The 19432-nt window shown below is 37.6% G+C and overlaps 1 protein-coding gene across 5 annotated transcripts in view; it reads left to right on the top strand.

The window, feature by feature from the left end:
• The first annotated feature begins 16187 nt into the window (after positions 1-16187).
• ehbp1 (EH domain binding protein 1) overlaps positions 16188-19432 on the top strand; it is a 157285-nt gene continuing 154040 nt past the window's right edge. For 2 of the 5 annotated variants that reach the window (XM_026944086.3, XM_026944087.3), the window contains exons 1-2: positions 16192-16880; positions 18538-18967. In XM_026944086.3, the coding sequence (XP_026799887.3) occupies positions 18864-18967 (104 nt within the window). In that variant the 5' untranslated portion in view covers positions 16192-16880; positions 18538-18863. Of the gene's footprint in view, positions 16881-18537; positions 18968-19432 lie in introns of all 5 variants that reach the window. The other 3 variants (XM_053237775.1, XM_026944084.3, XM_026944085.3) reach the window with 3 other exon arrangements.

Raw genomic sequence — 19432 nt, 5'->3', positions numbered from 1 at the left:
TGCACACAACCTTGGGGTAACCATGGACAATCAACTGTCTTTCTCCTCTCACATTGCTAATCTGTCACGCTCATGTCGATTTCTCCTTTATAACATCAGAAGAATTTGTCCATTTCTTTCCACACAGGCCACACAGGTGCTTGTTCAGTCCCGTGTCATTTCAAGACTGGACTACTGCAACTCACTCCTGGCAGGTCTGCCTCTGAGCGCCACTCGTCCTCTGCAACTGATCCAGAATGCAGCTGCACGATTGGTTTTCAATCTTCCAAATTTTCCCACACCACCCCATTGCTACGCTCTCTCCACTGGCTCCATCAGATTTAAAACACTGATGCTTGCCTTCAAAGCCAAAAACAAACCAGCACCCACTTATCTCAAAGCACTTATCACACCTCGCGCGGCACCACGCTCCCTCTGATCCTCTAGCACTGCTCGACTGGTCCCACCATCTCTCAGGGTACAAGGAAGGCATGCATCGAGACTCTTCTCTGTTCTGGCACCAAGGTGGTGGAATGAACTTCCCCTAGATGTCCGAACAGCTGAATCACTGGCAGTCTTCAAACAACATCTGAAACGTCTAAAGACTTTCCTCTTCATAAAGTCCTTAAGTTAGCACTTCACACACACAAAAAAAAAAACCTCCCCAACAGACTTTTTGGACTGCTGGTATTGCTAGTGAGCCAATATCAGAATGTATTTCTGATAGACTTCAAAGCACTACTGTAAGTTGCTCTGGATAAGCGCGTCTGCCAGATGCCATAAATGTAAATGTTTAATGTAAATCTAATTTGTGTGAATTTCATGACCATTTAACCCTGATCTTATGAGTTTGCTGTAATCTCTGTGATTTTAGCGTCATCTCTTTACAGGCTTGTATATATCTTTAAAAAAAAAAAAAAAAAAAAAAAAAGGACTAAGGTTGGAAATGAAGAAAAAGGAAAGAATAGATTAGATTCGACATCTGTGCATGCTCACAGCAACAAAAAGGCAAGCAGAACCCCACACAGGTAACAGTTCTATCCTCGATAGAATTATGGTTTTACTTTAAAGGGGCGATCTGTGATTTTGTTAATACTATTTATATAAATTCAAAGATGCCGTGTGATTTCCAGAATCTAGGCTTCTGTTTACATCCTTCTGACCTGGAAGTTAGCTGTTTCAGCTGGGAGGAAGGGAAAGCTAAAGAAGGGTTTTCACTATTGTTGTGGTTTACCTCCCAGGCAGCAAACTGCTCTTGTAATGTGTACATAACTAAATTTAAATACAATCTTTAATCCTGAATTTCTTTGAAAATGACATTTGGCATAACGATTGTACTGAAATTGAGTCATGTACATATTACAGGAGCAGTTTGTTATTTCAGAGCCCTCTGTGAACTGCAATAACAATGAAATAATGCAGTAACAATGACTTTCTGTATTTATTTGTAATTGGTACAAAGCCTTGTGAATTGCTGTAACATTGGAAATGAATGATTCATGACCACATCACACTTGATTTTTTTTTTCTTTTCTCTTTGTTTTATGGCAGTACAGACACATCTGTTTGCAGATTTAGATGACATTAGCTTCATGTAATTGAGACACACTGGACCTTTCCTAGTCTGCTACATTATCTGCACATGACAGCTGATGAAATCTGATTATCTTATTTCTCAATCTGGCATTTATTCTACATACTCTGGTTTAAGGGAAATGATTTGCTTGTGTATTTAGTGTAAGATCTGTTCCCAGCTGCACACTCCTCCCTTTTATTTCCTGCAAGTGATCTCTACAGTGACGCAGGAACTTTCACAAGATTACAACCCAAACAGTATCAAATCCCAGACTCAACTCCTCACACCATCATACATGACCACCACTAGAGGGCAGCACTGTGCTGTTAAATCTCACAGTCTGTGAGCTTGAGTATGTTATATACTACAGGCAAAAGATATTTTTTTTTTTTTTTTTGCTCCAGCTAGAGTTTGTTCATCTTATACGGATCTAGGACCAGCTCATTTTGCTCTGATCTTAACCATAAACATTATAGCAGAGTGAAAATCTGACTTTACACCTGCCTGATGAATGGTTTAATGAATCGTATCTCCAAAATACTTTTCTCATGGCAGACTAGTTACCTGACTGAGTCTCATGAGTCAAAGCATTAGCTGGATTTGATTCCTTTTCAGTCTCTTTTGTATATTTTGGTATTTTATAACTTAGATGTAGATAGAAAGGAAGTAAATAAGTTCCAGTAAGAGCTGTAAGATATACATTGGAGGCAGTAATACCAAAAGGTATTATTATTATTGTTGTTGTTGTTGTTGTTATTATACTGTATAACGTTAAAGGAAAAGAAACCCTGCTTTCCTAGTTAGCCCCCTGATGGTTCAGGGGTCATAAACAACTCCTTATTCTGCTTATAGCTATAGACAGGGACATCTATAGCTTAGAGACGTCCCTGCATCTAGGTAGTGAAGACTTTGTAACTCTTTACCATTTTATACTCTTATTACTTTGTTAGTAGCTCAGAGCTCCAGTGCAGAATTAAAGAAGCAGATATCAGATGCTATGTCTTCGCTGGCTGATGGCATTTGGCAGGAGAACACTGTAATACTTCAATTTCTCACCTGAACTATTCTTTTGAACTAATGACCTCTCCTAAATTATGCTCTGTGTTTCTGTTTGTGTCATTCTGCTTCTCGTCTCGTCCTCATCACAGCGAGCCAGCTGACTGTCTGCTGCTCAACATCTGATTTTCTTGGTTTTCATTCCACTGGATAAAACCGCTCATGAGAACATGATGACATCAAACAGTGAATTATGCATGACTGCGTTTAGCAAGTCCAATCTATCCAATCTGTGTGAAATCTTACATAAAATGTCTAAAACCATGTGCTCATACTCACTGAAAAGGGTGCTGGCTTGCTTCAAGAACGGATTGGTTTATTAGAGATTTATTTAGCTGTTAAAATTTTTTTTACAAAAAATCCACAGAACTCTTCAGCACAGATTTATTTTACAGTTAAACATTTTACTATTTTATATATATATATTTTACTATTTTACTATTTAAATATTAGCCTTATTATTTAAATGTGTGCAGTAATATTCTGGATATTTATTACCACTATAAAGCTTTTAAATCCTGAACGTAGGTCCATGTTGACCTTATTTATCTGTCTACATGTTTTCCAGATTATAAGGTTTGGGTTAAACCCATTCAGTTCAAGTGACCGAAGACAAACAAGCTAGAAATAGGAGTATAACAAATTAATAATAAATACATCTTGTGATTTCCACCGTTATAACAAAATTTAAAATATAAACCAAATTGTATTCGATTTGTTGATGAGCACATATGAATAACATTTATTTATTTATTTGTTTGTTTGCTTGTTTAATTATTTTTCTCTTTTCTCTTATTTTTCTTACTTTTTTAAAGTAATTTTTTCTTCTATTTTTTACCTTCTCCTATTCCTTTGCTTGCTTTTCTCCCTTTAATTTTTATTTCTTTTTCTTCTCTCCCTTTCTTTTCCCTTTAACTGTCCAAAAAACTTTATACAGTTCTAAGAAAGTTCTTACTGTCCTCTGGAGGGAAGGTGAGTGGTGGTGGGTTTATTAGGAAAAAACTAAAACTGAAAAAATCACAGACCCCCTAGCTGTTCTTCCCAAACCCCATGCTGAGAACAACTTCTTTAGTACAGAGCATGAAGTTCCACTTGTGCAGACAGAAGCCTAATTACATGTACAGTATATGAGTCAAAGTCAGTGCTCTGCTGTTTTTCCAGTCTCTGGAAACGATGGAGCCTGTCCATCCACAAGCACAAAGTGAAGGAGGTTCTCTAACACGCTTCGAATACTTCCTTCCATTTTCCTTCCCATGATGCAGTGCCAGTTTGAGAGTTGGCTCCAGTTGGAGGTTTATACTTCACTAATTGTCTTTTTCACTCCTTCGTTTTGCTTTGATTAAGGATAGTTTCCAAAAAGGTTCTACTTCCAAATTTTATTAAAAAAAATTTTTTTAGGGAACACTTTTATACTGTAGCATATACTATAACTATATATACTATAACTACTATATTTTATACTATAACTCTGTTATATCATTGATTTATTTTGATTTTAGCCTCATTATGGTCTACAGCTTTAGCCCTTTTGTTTGTTAATGTGTGACTAATAAAGTGACATACAGCTGATTGAAGCCTTATTTTTAATTCATTTTTTGATCAATTTTACATCAGGAGCTGGAGAAAGGTCATTGTTTGCAATACAAAAATGATTTTAAAAATTGCTGATTTATGTCATAATCATGAGATTATGACAAAAACATATATATGATTACTAAGACTATATCTAGACAATTCTACAACTAATTTCAAGCTTGTCTTATTCCCTTGGGTGATAATGTTGCTCATCTTTATTTCTGTCTGAAGAACAAGACATGCATGAAATGAGTAAAAATACCTAGAAATAGGTTTTTATAATCTTGTATTTATAAGAAAATCCTAAGAAAAAGGAAATATGCAACTATATTCAAGATATTTTTTATTTAATGAGATATAATTTTTAGTGTGTAGGAGCTGTTTAGTGATTTGCACTGTTGCTGTTACTTTATCCATGAGAAATTTTTTAAAACAACATTTGGTTGGTCACATTAGGATGTATGTCTCTATTTCTATAAGCAGGTCTTGTCTCATGTTGGGGAAAAAATCTTGACTGCTATAAATGGCTGTATTTATTCATCATTGCATTTGTCTATTGTTGATTTTAAATGTAAAACGATGGATGCTCTTGAAGAGCATCTTAAATGTAGTTTATATTTATTGTTATAATTTTATCTCCATCTCTATCTACTGTCTCTATGGAAGTTCATACGAAGAAAAGCACACATGTACAGTATATTTAAAATAAATTCACGACGCAATTATGTGCACCATCTTTGACTCGAACATTTAAGTTTGCAGTACAAGTAATGTTTCTGCTGGAAAGCCACCAAAATCTAAAGTTTTAAAATATTTAATTACAGACCCCACTCCAGGAAACTAATACCACCCAAACAGGACATAAGGACAGCTATGAGGCGAATGTCAAATTAGATTTGGTTGCCTAAAAATAGACGACAAAACGCCATGACATCCCTACCGGCCTTCAATTAAAATAAGTCTGCACTTTAACTTCATAGTCACTGCATAGTATGATTTCAGAAAGAACTGCACAGTCTGATGTTTATGAGGAGGCGGAAGTGTGTGATGCTGAGAGAGAGAGAGGTGAGAAAGTAGAAAGAGAAAACTGCAATGGAGAGATAGAAAGGAAATGATAGAAGGGAATCAGGAAGTGACTTACAGAGAGAGTGAGACAACAAAAATAGGAGGGAAATGAGAAGACAAACAGAGATCAACTCGAATAAACACAATTCTGCTTTACACTTTAACACATTAAACACGCACACCTTCATATTCAATAACCACCAAAGATCGAAGTCTTTCTTTTTAAGGGCAATCTCGGATCCTAATGTTACTGTAAATGATGTAAAGTCATTTGCAAATAGAAGGAAAATCAGTGATGTCTGTAGATGAAGAACTCTGAGATGGTGCTATTCTCAACTGTGAGAAAAATAGATTTGTTTGCGCTATAGATCAACAATATCTTTTCCACTTAGATCTAGAAGGTTTCCAAAAAGTGGTCACCAACATCTCTCAAGCCACTTATAGCCTTCTCTTATTACCTAATCTTAAAAAAAAAAATCTCTTTGAAGTTTCTTTAGACTTTAGGAGTGCTTAGCTTTCTAAAATGGTTCGACACAGTTGTAGGGTTCTGTATTGTACTTTTAAAGGTTTCATCAAAGAGGACACTGAAGAATCTATAAGGTTTCCAGACTGAACCTTTTTTCTAAGAGTATAGACCGTCACTTGTTTAACTGAAAATGCTAAAAATATGGGATGATCAAAGACCTATAGTTAAAAGGTTTCTCAAAGGTTCTTTGGATAGTCCTAGCTTCTTAAATGGATTCTACTTTGACCCTTAGCTGAAAGAAAAAGACTGTGCTGATGAGTTTAACAGAGAGCCTTTGTGGTACTGGAGGGAACCTTTCTTTTTCTAACATCTCTATCAAGTATTCTGGTTCCTTCCGCCTCACTTTAAGCAATGTACGCTCAACCCCATTAAAGTTGCTAACTAACAGCTGTGTTTCTCTTCTTTCATTGCTATTCAAGACCCTGGAACATCCAGTGCTTGGATAGCTGTTTCATACCTTCAAATAAATGACCTCCTGGATGCCAGATGGTCAGGTTACAAGGCAATACATTTGTTGGAAACACTCCTGCTTGCAGTTATTGAGACTTGATGCAAAGCCAGAAACAACATCATCTTCTGTCTTCATGCTCCTTCACCTATCTGCTGCCTTTGACACTGTGATTCACCAGGTCCCAATTTCCACTGTTGATGACTTGGGGATTGGGAGCTACACTCTGACCTGCTTCTCATCGTATTTACCAATCTGATCCTACCACATGGCATGGAGAGATTCAGTGTCATCACTTCATCTTTGCCAGCCTTACTACTGGAGTCCTGCAGGGGTCAGTACTTGGTCCACTCTTCTTCTCCCTGTATATTAAATCACTGAACTGAGTAATCAGGTATTATGGCTTTTCCTTTCATTGTTACACTTTACATTTACATTTGCTCATTTGGCTGACTTACTACTGAGACAGGATACAACTGAGCAGCTGAGGGTTAAGGGTCTGGGAATTGAATCCAGAACCTTCTAATCAGTATCATGAAGCTTTAACCACTGAGCTTCCTCTTCCTTTACCTTTGCTGATCTCTTATTTAAGCTGATGACACATTTATTTCTCTTTTCCTCCATCCACGTAACACGTTTCTCAGTAGATATCAGACTTACCTTTCTGACATCCCATCCTGAATGAACCCTAACATTGATCATCTGAAATGTAACCTTGACAAAAACTGAAAGAGCTCATCTCTCTTCTAGAAACGTCGATCATCATCGACCCCTTTACGGTCCAACCAGAGCACACTGCTAAGAATCTTGGAGTGTTTTTAAATAATGAACAATCACTGATTGCACAGATCCTGCAGATTTCTTCTTCATTACAGCCGAAGAATACGATCTTTTCCAAATACTTTTACAGGTGTTCTGTAGCAGGAAGGGCTACAACCTGTTGAAGTGCAGTATAGGATTTCATGAGTCCTAATTATGCTTTCAGACAAAACTACAAACTGGCAAAACTAACAAAAAACACTACATGGCCACCAGTATGTGGACATCTGACCATCACAACAAGATGTCCATGTTGAACATCCCATTCCAAAACCATGGGCATTAATATGGGGATAGTCCCCCCTTTGCTGTTATAATAAGCTCCACTCTTCTGGGAAGGCTTTCCACTAGATTTTTGAGCATGGCTGTGGTTTGTGTTCATTTATCAGCAAGAGCACTTGTGAGCTCAGGCACTGATGTTGGGTGAAGAAGTCTCGGGTGCAGTCAGAGTATCAGTTCATCCCAAAGGTGTTCAGTGGGGTTGAGGTCAGGGCTCTGTGCAGGACACTCGAGTTCTTCCACTCCAACCTTGACAAACCATGTCGCTTTGTGCATGTTGGAACATGTTTGGGTTTCTTATTTCCTGTGAAGGGAAATAGTAATGCTACAGCATACAAATACATTCTATACAATTGTAAAAGTCCAAGCTAGAGAGAAAGAGAGATGGAGAGAGAGCGGAATGTATGCGAGAAAGTGAGCAGAGAGAGATACAGTATTCCAGCATCATTCATCAGTATGAAATCTGTCTGAGTGACTACTCCGAAGTTAAACTGAGATTTCCTGTGACGCAGCAGGCTACTGGAACAGGAAGTCAGTCCAGCAGAATAACTGATAACCAAACCGTACCATAGTGGATGTCTGACCCTCAGCCAGTTTTGCACTCATATGAAAGCCTGTATTATTAAGATTATGGGTAAAATTGATGTAAGCCATGTTAAAAAATGACTTGAAAAATGACTCCTTTTCCTTTTCCTCCTTTTTCTGTCTCCATTCTTCCTGCAAGCTCTAATGATCCTACTGCATCCTCACACAAACATGTATAATACCACTATAATAACACCTCTGTGTATTTCTCTGCTCTGTGGTTCATTATAAGGCGAAAGCTCTGTTGTTATTCTTTATACTAATATTTCTTCCTCTCTGAACACTGACCTAAAATCAGGTTGTTTGGATTTGAGGAAATGTACACTTTTAAAAATATTTACTTTCTCACTGAGAGCATTCCTTTGCTCTCTCTTCTTTCTCTCTCTCTCATTCTCTTTCATTCGTCTCACTTTTTTCCTCTCTTTCACTTGATTGATGTTTTTTTTTTTACCCCAGAGCCATTCCTTCTTTCTCCCATCTTTTCATTCCTCAGTGTTTCTGAGTCCACTAACTGCAGCGACATTTGTGTTTCATACGTCCATCACTTTAACCCTTTAATAAATGCAAATCTATTATTGTGTTTGTTTTTTATTTTAGTTTCTTAGTTTTACTGTGACCTGTCTTCTGCTGCTGTGGTCCCACATGGATAATTTCTTGGTTTGCTTTCTTCTTGTTTTTTTCCATGATATTCAGGATTGTGACAGACTCCCTGTTCATTTTTATTCTTATTGTGTAACTTCATGTAGCTGCCAGTTACTGTACATTTACAAGGCAGTTTCTACAGTGTAATGCATTTAAATATGGTTTAACCAGAGAGAACATTAGAATATGCATATCGCATCCCCTCCATCTCTCTCTCTCTCTCTCTCTCTCTCTCTTTCTCTCTCTCTCTCAGCATCTCGCCTTTTCTCTCTATGTCTCTCTCAATCTATCAGTGTCAATTAGTCTCTCTCAGTCTGTCTCTGACTCTCTCTCTCTCTCTTTCGCTTTTGCTCTCCCTCTTTCTCTCTTCTGCTTTCTCTGTCTTTCACTCACTCTCTCTCGTGCGCTTTCTCTCTCTCTATCTCTCTCTCACTCTCTCTCAGGCTTTTCTCTCTCTGTCTCTCTCTCTCTCTCTCACACACATTTTCTCTCTTGGTTTCTCTCTCTTTCAATCTCTGCCTTCTCCCTTGGTCAATTTCTCTGTCTCCCTCGCTCTTTACCCTTTTCTCTTTCAATCTGTCACTCTGTCTATCTCTTTCTGCTCTCTGTCTCTCTCTCTCCCTCACTCATTGCTTGTGCTTTTCACAGGGTTCCACATGCACCACTTCTCTCTAGATCAATAATATCTTATTGCAGCCTAAAATATACATTACCGTACAAAACAAATATCTGCCCAGCAGTGGAAGGTGACTCACGCTGCTCTTTTAGTGTCTAATCCATAACCAGCTGAAGGAACAGTGCTGACCTCAATGACCTCACTGACCTCACTGACCCCATACCTCCTGAGCTGGACCTAAATGGTATATAATATGTTTTTTTTTTCTGTAACAAGAATGTACCTATTGAACAGAGAACAGTATATCTGTAGGCCAAATATTTTATATATTTTATCTAGTGTGACCTTGCAGCATAATATGTGGGATTTATAAACATTATGTGAATTTATTTGATTTTAATTCAGTTTAATAATTTTTTTGTGGAATTTTCCACAGCACCCCTGATTTTCAATTCACATCACACCAGTTGAAAACTACACTAGACATTTATGGATAATCAAAAACTGTGTGCGATAGCATGTATGATTTGAGGCACAGCTTCTGTGTCACAGAGTGTTAAACCATTTGTTGGATCGCTGTAATTTGTAGAAATTCTGCACCAGAAACACAGAACTGATTTGTAGATCAATGTGATGTGTAGACTCATCGAGGAAAATGTTAAATAAAAATTAATGTGACTTTAAACTTTAGGTGAATTATGTAACAATATTTAATCAAGTGATGCGCTTCAAATGTGTCACCTGCATTAAGAGCTATGACCAGTGCTAAGATATAGTGTGTGTGTGTGTGTGTGTGTGTGTGTGTGTGTGTGTGTGTTTTTTTCAGATTTTGCTCGAGGTGATGAATTCTCGTTCGAAGGGAAGAGAAGGCAAGTCTCTGCATCGCCTCATGGCAACATTCTTATCATACTTCTGTGTACTTGAGCGAATCTGACACACAAACACACACACACACACACAAATACAAGTATACAGTGTTCACATGTGCAGTGTCACCTTGTATTTTACTGTCAACAGGTACTCTTTTGTTTACTTTTCCTCTCTCTCTCTTTCTCTCTCTTTCTCTCCCTCTCTCTCACACACCCACACACTCGGCCACTTGCTGAAGTGTAAGTGACCATTGTTTTGTGTGTGTGTCTGTGTGTGTTTCAAACATGTTCACACACTCATAAAACAACCAAGCCAACATTTTTCTGTTCGTGTCTCGTGTCTTGAACATTATGGTTTCAGGAACTTTTGGTTCTTTGAACAGTTAAAGCTTTCTGTGTGTGTGGATTGTTGTATCTCACTCTGAGAACACTGTGTGAGAGATTACACTATGAGTACATCACTGTTTCTGATCAGTGTGGAGTGGTACCTCTCAGCCTGTACTTTTTTTGATCCTTTCAATTACATTACTGAACAATCTTATGGCATTCTTTATTGATTGGATACACAGACTCTCCTACACACATACACACACTCCCTCTCTCTCTGGCTCTCCATCGATGATGACTTTGCATCTGAATAATATCTCAGTTTTCCCACTGGAACGAGATTAGCAGAGATGCTGGACTACAACTAGACTATTACAACCGTTTTTTTGGTTCCATCTTTTTATTGATGAACGTGGAGCAGGGTGTCAAGCACAGGATTTTTAACCAATATTTTAGAATATATACAAGGATGAGTTAAAAAATAACCTTAAAAGTGCAGCAGGCTGTAGAGTAGAGAAACAGTACATTCAGTTCGTAGTTGCAGAAGTAAAAATGTACTACTGGTCCATTATTCTCAGTAGCTCCTTCTACTGTTACCTCAAACATGATACACATTTATGACACCTGTTTGTATAAAACAATAGAAAGAAACAAAAAAGGCTTTCATTGGACTCACCCTGGTATAATAGATCAGTGGTTCTGAAAGACAATGTCCATGTTAAATGTGCTATACAAATAAAATTGAATGGAATTGAATTGAAAGTCAGGTCCTTGGACCCCTCGGGGACCGTGAAGCTTAGCCAGGGTTATAGATATAGTAGTGGAAATCACATACAACCATCATCTTTTTTTTATATATAACTCGGAACCTATAAATCATGCGAGTCTGGACCTAATGAGTTCAGTTGGTGGAAGGTTCAGGAATAAAAATTGCTCTAGTTAAAAAAAAAAGGCAAAATCTGATTGTTCACGTTTAACTCATGAGGTATGTAGAATTGATTTATTTTACAGTTAAAGGGGTCCCTGTTTGCAAAACACTTAAGAAAAATGTAGGTACTAAGAGAAAATGAACAGAATAAACCCCTATTATTCCCCGTTTTTTTTTCCATTTCATCATATAGACATAATCACTCAGGGTGTCTGACTCTAGTGTTGTACATGGTAGATAATTTGTTAGCATGCTAACTACCTGGTTTACAAGCATGCTGGTATGAAAATGAGCTAATTTACTGTAGGATTTACATTTTCAGATGCAGTGTTTTGTTCCATAAAAGTCAGCTTGAATGCTAAAGTAACAAGAATGATGATACCTCAATTTCCTGTTCCACACTATCCAGGAGGATGTGATGAGGGGAAGTCAGCAAGGCCGTGCTAAAAAAAGAAATAGAGGACTGCTAGCATGCAGGAGTGGAAACCTTCAGCCTCGAAAACATCACATTTCCCGTGAGGTAGGCACCAAATCCTCTAATTGTCTTTATTTAACAGTGTAGCTTGTGTTCTTTTTAAGGCCTTCATTGGTTTTAATAGGTTCTAATGTGTTTTTTTTTTTTTTTTTTGGCACAATAAAATAATGTCCATAATTCTGACGCTGCACTAGCAGAGTCTAAATGTCCATTAAAGGAGAACAGTGTGTTATCGCTCTGTTTGCGTCTTTTATTTCAGCTCAGCTTGGACATGTGTTCCTCATCAGCAAACGCCAGAGGGAGGGAAAAAAAGTAAAACATATCGCTAGATCATATGAGCTTCAGAGCTTCAGGAATGTGAGCAGATCCCAGGTTCCTAAACACACCTGAGTCTAATCAGGCCACATACACACACGTGTTCATGCGTGCACCCCACACACAGGCACATACACTGAAGTACACATGTCAGTCTGTAGACCGTGTAGAAACACATGAGAGAACACACACACACACAGCACACACAACACACAGATGCTGTTTGTGAGAGCTGGTCCAGATGTTTCTCATCCAGAGTGAGGTCTTGGAGGTGCACTGAAGGATGGATGGATGGATAGATGGATGGATGGGTGGGTGGATCACACCTTCTGAGGCTCATGGGAACTTTGAGATATCCAACATGGAGGTGTGTGTGGTTTCAGGTTGGGGAAGCAGGTGCTTGACTTGTAGATTTGGAGAAATAATTATCTCAGTATATAGGTAATACCTATTTTTCAGGGATGCTTTATTTCAACCTGAGACAAATGCCTTTGTTTTACAGAAATTGAAATTTGCACCAATATCCTGTTCACACACTATTTAATCCATTTTTGTAACTTTCTCAATGCCACATATATTTGTGCCACAAGGGATTACCAAGGATGATTTTAAATTATGTGTTGGGCGTGACACACTCGCATTTGCAATCTTGTGTACAGTATTTACACATGTACTGGATGTTTGTATGATAAACAATATATCATGAATCATATCAGTTTTGCCGCGGCTCTTGTGAACTGTTTTAGTGACTTCCTCTCCAGAAAAGAGATAAAAACACAGTTTATTTACACAAAGCTTGCAGTCCTGGACTTCAGAGGGCTCTGATCCCAACACACACACACAAACCAGCCCCTCTGAAAATGAGGATGGGTTCCCTTTTGAGTCAGGTTTCTTCCTCATATCATCTCAGGGAGTTTTTCCTCCCCACTGTCGCAGGGATAAATTTATACATTTCAAATTTACAATTTATATCTGGAATTCTGTAAAGCTGCTTTGTGACAATGTCTGTTGTTAAAAGCACTATATAAATAAAATTGAATTGAATTAAAACCTTTTTTCCCCTTAGAGTATAGCTATATACAGTTTAAATATTCAATAAGCTTTAGTATATAATATTATCTATAAAAAAAAATGTTTATTTAACTTGTTAGCACGGTGCTGATGAATTCTCAAATCTGATTGGTCAAATCTGATTGATTAATTTTCTATAACAGCAGCTCTGAGAGCAGTGCAGCCACAAGCCTTACATTAATGCCCTCGTTCTAATATATCACTTGTATAGTAACATAGTATAGTAGCAGATAAAAAAACGTGTTATTTAAGAAAGAAAAGCATATAATTGTTGATATGGTGAAGTTTTCAGTGAGGAGACATTTATTTCAGACTTCTGGAAGGAGTCTCCAGTGTCAGTGTTTTGGAACAGTGAGAGGTAAAGCTGTAATTATCAGGACAGAGAAGTTTACACTTCCTGGTTTCTCAGCAACATGACAAGCTGCTTTTTTTGTTATTAACTAGAGAGGCTGTTTATCTGCTGCTATAATATAAAAAATGTAAATCATGACAGGAACTGGTTTTATGGATGTTCAACAACGTTAAACGTAACTATAAATGATTAAAAAGTATAATAATAACTTGTTGGCAAATTGTGGTGGAATAACAGGAATAAAACACACTGGAACATGATTCTACTGGAAAATAATCTGCTGGAGGATTATTTTCATGAAGTAGCACACGATTCCTCTGTATACCACCTCCTTCCCTGTCTGTGTCAGAATACGTGTGTGGCATCGTTTACAGTCAGGATGTTTATCTTCCCACCAGGCCACACTCTCATGTTAGCACTGACCAATGGGATTTCACAGGAAGAGAGAGAGCGAGAGAGAGACCGACCAATATGCACTCCTGACTCATCTTATCAAAAGTTGTGTAATGTTCTTCACTCGTGATCAGAAGGTCATGAGCTCATATCTCATTTCTGTTCCACTGCACTCTCATCCCAGTTATAATCAAAGAAATAATTAAATAAATTAAATAATTAAATAGTATATCTAACCAAAAGCAGTTGTCTTAGATGTCAAACATGAAAATGGTGGTTATACTGCTGTATAACATAGCAGCAATAATTAAACATTAAACTGAAATGTTAAACTGTTATTGTCTCAAAGATACAGAAGCTTGAACAGTATTTTATATAAAATGTATGTCTTTAATTTGTCTTAACTTCTCACAGATAAACAGAGGACACAGTATGTGTATGATGACAAACTTTTGTTAAACTGTTTATGTACAAATGATATTGCTGAGTCAAACAGTGTGTGTTGATTTAGACATGCAGTTTGCAAAAAGTTAAACTGGTCACTGTAAGCTTTCCTTACTTATTAGCTCCAAAGAAGCAAACTTTGGACACAAAACATGTCTTGGGGTAAAGGCTAACGTGTGTAAACTGTACTTCTGCCTGAACTATTCCTAAACGTTTAACAAGAAATTTGCAATGATTAAAAGGCACATCAGAAATCTTTCTTACAATCTCATACACACACACACACACACACACACAGACTTAGACACAAGCATTTGCGGTTGTTTGAATCTACTGCCCTCCCACAAGCAGGTTCAAGTTTTTCTCCATATCATTTGTCACTTCAAAGCATTCTTTGACATATGTTACGTCTCCCTGTAATCTCAAGGAGTGGTAAGTACACACACCCACAAGGTGTACTTGTGACAGAGGTGTGTGCCGCCTGGTGTGTAAAGTACCTTTGAAAATGGAAATAGTATATTAACAGGATTTGGGAATATTTAAAATATGATATAGATAAAAAAAAAAAAACTGAAGAGAAATGTAAGAATTTATTATTCTGTAAAAACTGTAGAATTTCTTTTCTTTTTTAATGTGCATGAAAAATATTAATGGCTTTAGAGCGTACACTCAGGAAAAAATGGTGCAAGATGCACCTTTGTCGCTGAGGATCTGCATCTTTTACCTAGAAAGGTACTTTTAGTGTAACCTTTTAGTTTTACGCAAGTAATTACGGCCCATTTATGTACCTTAAATCATTTTAAAGGAACATAATTTTAACCTTGATTGAAGTTACCACTGCAGGGACAAGGAAATGTACAGTTTAGTACTACTTTTTTTGGGAGTGTATTTATTTATTCTATCTATCTATACATAACAAAATGTCTTTCTATCTATCTATACATAACAAGGCTTATGTAATATTTTTTTCTGAGAGTGTATTTAATTATTTATTTAAGCACAATGTCTGTCTGTCTATCTATCCATCTATCCATCCATCCATCCATCCATCTGTCTGTGTATCTGTATGCACCAAAAATCCTAGGCTTATGTACTATTTTTTCTGAGAGTGTATTTATTTATGCACATTGTCTATCTATCTATCTATCTATCTATCTATCTATCTATCTATCCATCCATGATCCATCTATCTGTCTATCTGTTTATAAATAGCTTATGAACTATTTATTCTGGGGGTGTAGTTATTTATGCACATCTGTCTGTCTAACTAACTATCTATCTATCTATCTATCTATCTGTGTATCTGTATGCACCAAAAATCCTAGGCTTATGTACTATTTTTTCTGAGAGTGTATTTATTTATGCACATTGTCTATCTATCTATCTATCTATCCATCCATCCATCCATCCATGATCCATCTATCTGTCTATCTGTTTATAAATAGCTTATGAACTATTTATTCTGGGGGTGTATTTATTTATGCACATCTGTCTGTCTAACTATCCATCCATCCATCTATCTATCTATCTATCTATCTATCTATCTATCTATCTAATCTGTGTATCTATATGCACCAAAAATCCTAGGCTTATGTAATATTTAGTCTGAGGTTGTATTTATTTATGCACATCTGTCTTGTCTGTCTGTCTCTCTATACGAAACAAACAAACAAACAAACAAAAAAATCTAAGGCTTACGTTGCACAGCGCTCATGTTTCTATGCATATGTGGGCGGGATCAAGGCGTTTGACAGACATGCCAACTTGACCAATAGAAAGCCAGAATCCCTAGCAAACGCGACAGGGAATCTCATTTAAATATTCTGGAGCCGACAGCCAATAGGATCTTCTGTCGGCGTGTCTTCCAGCAGCAGAGGCAGATACTAACGCATACTAGCGTACTAAACAGTATGCTAAAATAGTACGCTCTCCCAACTGTACCTACAGGCAGCGTACTATTTAGCACGCTAGTGCGCTCCCGGCTGTTTGAGCTGAGTGTAGTGGGATTGGTCGGAAAATGACGGTGGCTTGATTGTCGGAGTTTGTTTTATGCGAGGCTGCTGGAATTTCGCTGCTCCAGCCAGGAAAAGTTATTCCTTTTTCCTCCGTGTGCAAACCGCCAAAGCTTTATTGTTTTAAACCACAATCCCAGAAGAGTGTCTCCGGAGATTATTTGTGTTGTTTGGGAGTATTTTCTTTTCCTCCAGGATGATATTAGCGGGCGAGCTACCTGGCTAGCTGTACTTAGTAGCTCAATGCTAGAACCCAGCTAACGGGCTAGTGCAATTAGCTTCAGTAGAAGAGCTAGCACGACTGGATTAGCTGTGGTTATATTGCCTGGTGTAGTAGTAGTAGTGGTAGTAGTAGTAGTAGTAGTAGTAGTAGTGTTAATTAGCTTAGCTTATCTCAGCTAGGTTTAGCAGTCCTAACCAGGCTAGGAGGCTGGCTCTGTGCAGCCGGGTTAGAGAGGCAAGTTTGCTAGCAGTTTAGCTACCAGCTCGGAAAGGCGACCAAAGACTGGCTGCTGAATAATTCAAGAGGTGAGTAATGGATTTTTTTTTTCAGCCAGAGAGCTAATTACCCGGCTTTTAACATAACGGGTGTGTCTGATAGAAAGCACACTGCTGGTGCTAATAACCTCTTCTATCTGTGCATCAGATTCAGCTAATTATTAAAGACACAGCTGTCAAACCCAAGCAAAAGTATTTAAAAGAACAGGTTTTGATATTTAAATTACATTTCTACAGGGTTATTAAATTATATTCACGAACCTAACTGTCAAAATGTAATAAAAGTTGTCAGCTAATATTGTTTAACTAACTGTTTTTTTTTTTAAAGCTTTAGCAATGACTCTTACATTGTGATATATATATAAAATAAGAAATCACACACAGTGATCTTCAGTGAATCCTCATTCAGTCTTTTACAGACTTACAGATTGGACAAGAATATATAAAACCAGTATTTCAGAAACAAAATCAGCATTTGTGTCATTAATAGACAGAAAAAAAGGCTAAGCCTCCACCCTCAATTTTTTTTGGCACATAGTAAATGCATGCACTTCAGAAAGATAACGGAGATCCACACTGTTTTCTTGTTTATATGTTATTTAAAAAAAAAAAAAAAAAAAAGAAAGAAAGCAAATCACAGGAAAAAGAGATGTTATGCAGGATAGGATTATGTTTAACCCAGTGTTGAGCACACTCAACTTTGAAAAGGCATTCATGTAAATCTAAGCATCTGTATCACTGACACACTGTGGGCAGATTTACAAAGAGAGAGCATTGTGTTTGTAATTTCTGTTTATTTTGTTTTGTAGAGAATGTCCGAGATGTTATTGAGGATATCTTCAGAAATACCTTCATGTCATTACATCAGTCATGTTAGGGCAGCACGATATTGAAGAAAAATGCAATAACTTGTTAAATTATGTGATATGCGGTACGATAATGCTATAAAAATTAAATTTATATATATTATAAACTGAAAATGACATAACCAGCATACGTTTCATGTTCTTTTGAGGAAAAGAAAACATTCTCTGCTATCTGCATAATGTCGCCCTAAAACTTTGACTTTTTTTTTTTTTTTTTACTTTTTGAAGTATTAAAATCATTCAGTTATCGCAAGCCCTTGCAGTATGTATTTCATGATATTTACATTTGCGATATTTTGATAATTTTGGTATATTGTTCAGCCATAAATCGTATCAGATCTTAGAGAATGATGACAAGCATCACATTAATGAAATAATGTCAGGTTTGTAAATGTAAACGATTGTAATTGTTGGCAGATTGCTGTGGTATAAGTGGAATAACACGCTTTACAGAATGTGTAGTGTGTTATTCCTAACGTAACAGCCCTGACCGTAATTCTGTCGTTCAGCTCACAGGTTTATATTGATGTTTTCGTTTCTATAGTAACAGCTTACTCACACGCCCTCCGAGTGTTTTATTCTCAGCTTACTTTTTCTCAGCAGTGATAACAGGAGTGACGTGAATTACAACAAAAAAAAAATGAACTGATGCTAATCTCTTGTTGTTTTTAAATATTATACAGTTTTCAGATTTTCTGTCTAAGCACAGCTTTTAGTTATAACCGTTGTTGTTGTTGTTGTTTTGGAAATGTAGGTTAGTTCAGGATCATTACTTCACCTTAAAAAGCCCTGCATGAAATTTCTCCCTCTTGTGTCCGCAGGTTTATTGACTCTGGGATAATGGAGTATGTTACGCCTAATCGCGATTAGGACAGCTCGCTCTGCAGTATGTGGTGTGCCGGAGCCAGCAGTCCCCTCTGTGCGTGTAGCGTATCGCTCCATCACACTGCCGTCTCTTATCCTCCCGTTCTGGCTTGATGGCGCTCTCCGTTTTTTCAGCTGCCGTTACGCGATGAACGTACGCGAAGCGCACGCTTGTTTAACTGGACGCTTCTGAATCACGGTTTAAAAAAGGAGGACTTTGACAAGAAGCAGCACCGGGATCGGACCTCATTCTTACTCGCTCACAAAACTGTCAGACAGGATCATGGCTTCAGTGTGGAAAAGACTGCAGCGTGTGGGAAAGCACGCATCCAAATTCCAGTTCGTGGCCTCTTATCAGGAGCTCATGGTGGAATGTACAAAGAAATGGTGAGTGTGTGAGCGAGAATGATGTCTATATTGTGTACAGCACAGGGAGGGGCTCACCTATAGCTCTCTCCATCACCTGTTTTGATTGTGTGTGTGTGTGTGTGTGTGTGTGTGTTTGTGATGTGGTTTCTTCTGTGCATCAGTGCATTTCAGCGCTACAAAAAAAAATCAAGGCTTGGCTTGGCTTGGGTTCAGGAGAGTCAGATTACACGCAAAATACTGTGTCTCACATCACTCACACACACACACACACACACACACACACACACAGATCAGAAGATATGGCCGCTGGGTTTGTAGGTCTATGTTGGAGTGATGCGCACACACACGCCTATAAAAACATGCGTATCAGAGGAGATGACTTGAAGAATGGATCTTTTGAAGATCACCAAACGCTACTGCAGGAACTTTTTTAGGAACTTTTCCACTGAAGAGACCACAGATGATTTTTGTTTCCAGCAACCT

The sequence above is a fragment of the Pangasianodon hypophthalmus genome, chromosome 10 (genome assembly GCF_027358585.1).
Source record: "Pangasianodon hypophthalmus isolate fPanHyp1 chromosome 10, fPanHyp1.pri, whole genome shotgun sequence".
In the NCBI taxonomy this organism is placed as follows: Eukaryota; Metazoa; Chordata; class Actinopteri; order Siluriformes; family Pangasiidae; genus Pangasianodon; species Pangasianodon hypophthalmus.
The sequence above is the reverse complement of the archived record's forward strand: the minus strand, read 5'-3'. Positions and strand labels throughout refer to the sequence as shown.